The sequence below is a fragment of the Pyrus communis genome, chromosome 14 (genome assembly GCF_963583255.1).
Source record: "Pyrus communis chromosome 14, drPyrComm1.1, whole genome shotgun sequence".
NCBI lineage: Eukaryota > Viridiplantae > Streptophyta > Magnoliopsida > Rosales > Rosaceae > Pyrus > Pyrus communis.
The window spans coordinates 11,077,833-11,081,305 of record NC_084816.1 but is presented as its reverse complement, the minus strand read 5'-3'; the positions used below and the strand labels follow the sequence as shown (position 1 = coordinate 11,081,305).

General features: G+C 38.1%; 1 protein-coding gene across 1 annotated transcript; it reads left to right on the top strand.

Annotated features, from left to right (window-relative positions):
* The first annotated feature begins 348 nt into the window (after positions 1–348).
* Positions 349–879, top strand: LOC137714366 (uncharacterized). Its single transcript, XM_068453600.1, has one exon. It carries the CDS (start codon positions 349–351, stop codon positions 877–879), a length of 531 nt encoding a protein of 176 aa, XP_068309701.1.
* The last annotated feature ends 2,594 nt before the right edge of the window (positions 880–3,473 follow it).

Sequence of the window (3,473 nt, the reverse complement as noted above, 5' to 3'; positions counted from 1 at the left end):
TTAATTTCGTGTCGTGTCGTGTCGGGTTATCGGGTCGTGTCAGAAATTGCCAGGCCTAGTGCGGTATAATCGCCCACCCTGCTCTACATATTTAAATTTTCTTGCTGCTTAAGTGGTGCGGAATTGCTCATCCTATGTTATATTGTTTCAATGAGAGTGGTGCAGCACTATTGCCTTCCTCATCAATCATGTAAATCTCGAGCCTGAAGTTTCAAGTACTTATCATTTTGGCCTGAAGATCAAAATGAAAAAAAAATTTGTAAGAACCAGAAGTTCTAACACTATATTCCTCTAGAATACATATTATTGCAAGTTCTTACGCATCTCATTTTTCTTTCAGAAAAGAAAATGACGAACTTGACAAAGCTTGATTTTGTTGCCTTGGATATTACTGGAAATAACTACCTTACCTGGGTAGTAGATGCCAAGATCCATCTGGAAGCAGGGAATCTTGGAGAAACCATTAAGGAGGAGAACAGTGCATCCTCTCAAGATCGGGTGAAGGCTATGATCTTTATTCGTCGCCACCTTGATGAAGGATTGAAGAGCGAATACCTAACTGTTGCGGATCCATCAACCCTCTGGAAGGCACTGAGAAATAGATACAATCACCAGAAAACAGTGATTCTTCCAAGGGCTCATTATGAGTGGACTCACCTAAGGATCCAAGATTTCAAGACAGTGGCTGAGTACAATTCTGCAATGTTCAGAATCAGCTACCAGATGAAGCTCTGTGGGGAAACCATCACTGAGGAAGATATGTTGGAAAATACTTTCAGCACATTTTATGCCTCCAACGTGCTCATGCCGCAACAATATAGAGAGCGAGGCTTTACTAAGTACAACCAGCTGATATCTGTATTCCTTGTGGATGAATAAAACTCCTGATGAAGAATCATCAGTCCCGACCTACTGGATTGGCACAATTCCCAGAAATGAATGTTAATACCCTTGAAGTGAACACCACATCTTCTCATGGCAATAATTACAAACGAAGGCGTGACCACAAGTGAGGCCGATGGAAAGGGAAAGGCAAGAATTGTGGTGCCCATTTTCACAGCCAGGTTCCAAGGCATAATTCAGGCCCAAGCTTCAAGAATGCAAATCGCCAAAAAGGCAAATCTCATATGAATAACACTCATAGAAATCTTGAATGAGTTTGCAATAGGTGTGGTGACAATTGGCACTAGGTGCGTACCTGTCATACCCCAAAACATCTGGTGAACCTGTATCAAGCCTCCCTTTAGGAGAAGGGCGTTGAAACTAATTTTATCGACCAGGCTAAACTGATGGATATACTTGATCCAATGTCCGATTTATCAGGACAATTGAACACAACCCACCCAGATGTTTCAGACTTCATTGTGGAAAGAGGGAATGAAGTGAATCGGTCAGATTGAATCACTTCTGTTTGATGTACTCTTATCTGAATTTGTAGTTTAAATCTCGCATTTTCAATTCAATAAAAGTGGCATTTCAATTTCCTTTATTATGAATAAACTGTTTTTTAACTGAGATTTCCTTACTCAGATAGCATGGATAAAAATTATGGTTATTCTCAAAATAAGAGCAATGGTGAAGATATTTGTCTTGCAGACAGCGCAACCACGCCTACAATACTTCAAAATCGAAAATATTTCTCAAGCTTGATGCTTGCAAAAGTAAAGGTAACAACAATATCAGGCTAATCAGATGTAATTGAAGGCTCAGGAAAAGCCCAAATCATGTTACCAAGTGGAACAATATTGTCCATACAAAATGCATTGCATGTTACTCGATCTACTTGAAATTTGTTGAGTTTTAAAGACATAGGTTTAAATGGATACCATATTGAAACAAAAAGTGTAGAAAATATGGAATACCTATGCATTATCTCCAATGATACCCAGAAATGTATATTAAAGAAGCTGCGTGGTTTATTAAGTGGATTGTATTATACATACATAAAGACAATCGAAGCACATACTGTCATGAACTAGAAGTTCATTGATTCAAAAGTTCATATGCTTTGGCATGACCGTCTAGGTCATCCAGGATCCACCATGATGCGTAGGATCATTACCAACCTTAATGGACATCCATTATTAAGCAAACACATTGCTTTCTCACATGATAACCCTTGCAAGGCTTGTTCTTAAGGAAAGTTGGTAATTAGACCATCACAACTAAAAATTGATGTTGAATCCCCATCAATTTTGCAAAGAATTCAAGGGGATATTTGTGGGCCTATTCAACCACCTTGTGGACCATTTCGATATTTTATGATTTTGGTTGATGCATCTACCTGATGGACACATTTTTGCCTATTGTTTACTCGAAATGTAGCTTTGCGAGACTTCTTACTCATATAATTAAGTTGTGAGCACAGTTCCTAGATTACACCCCATTAAGTCAATTCGACTTGATAATGCTGGTGAATTTACTTTTCAAACCTTTGATGATTACTACATGACACTGGGCATTAATGTTGAACACCTTGTTCCTCATGTCCATAATCAAAATGGTTTAGCAAAAGCATTTACCAAGCGGCTTCAATTAATAACTCGCACTCTGCTCATGAAAACAAAATTGCTAGTCTCTGCATGGGGACATGCCATCTTTCATGTTGCATCATTGGTTTGACCAACCATCAATACTCATCAATACAACTTGTGTTTGGGCATCAGCCAAATATTTCACATTTACGAGTTTTTGGTTGTGCTGTTTATGTGCCTATTGCACTGCCACAACGCACTAAAATGGAACCTCAGCGCAGACTAGGAATTTATGTGGGTTTTGATTCACCATCTATCATTAGATATTTGGAACTTTTGACAAGTGATATGTTTACAGCTCATTTTGCAGATTGTCACTTTGATGAGATAGTCTTCCCATCATTAGGGGAGAAAATACTGTTCCAGAAGAACGGCAAAATGTGACATGGTTTGTACTTAACTTATCTCATTTTGATCCACGAAGCACTCAATGTGAAAATGAAGTGAAAAGGATCGTTCATCTTCAAAGTATTGCTAATCAAATGCCAGATGCATTTAATGATGCTACGAAAGTGACAAAATCACATATACCAGTTGCAAATGCACCTGCAAGAATTGATGTCCCTATTGGACAAAATAAAGTGGCAGTGAATTATTCATCCAGTGCATGCCTGAAGCAGGGTAGACCTCTAGGTTCAAAAGATTTAACCTCTCAAAAAAGAAAGATGAGGGCATAGCTGAATCCAAATGAAATCATTCAGGAAAAGAAAATGAATGACAAATTCACAATTCATAATTCTGAACTTTCAAAAATGATAAATGTCATTAATGAGACACATGCCCCTGAAGAGACAAAAATACATGAAAGCAAAGAAATCTCCATAAATTATGCATGTACTAACGAATTGTGGGATCAAAATGAAATAATCATCGACGATATGTTCGCTTTCGCAGTAGCCACTGAATTCATATTAAACAATGATTTTGAGTCCCGCTTTA

Coding starts and splice junctions, on each gene's coding strand:
- LOC137714366 (XM_068453600.1), top strand. CDS start 349: ATGACGAACTTGACAAAGCTTGATTTTGTTGCCTTGGATATTACTGGA.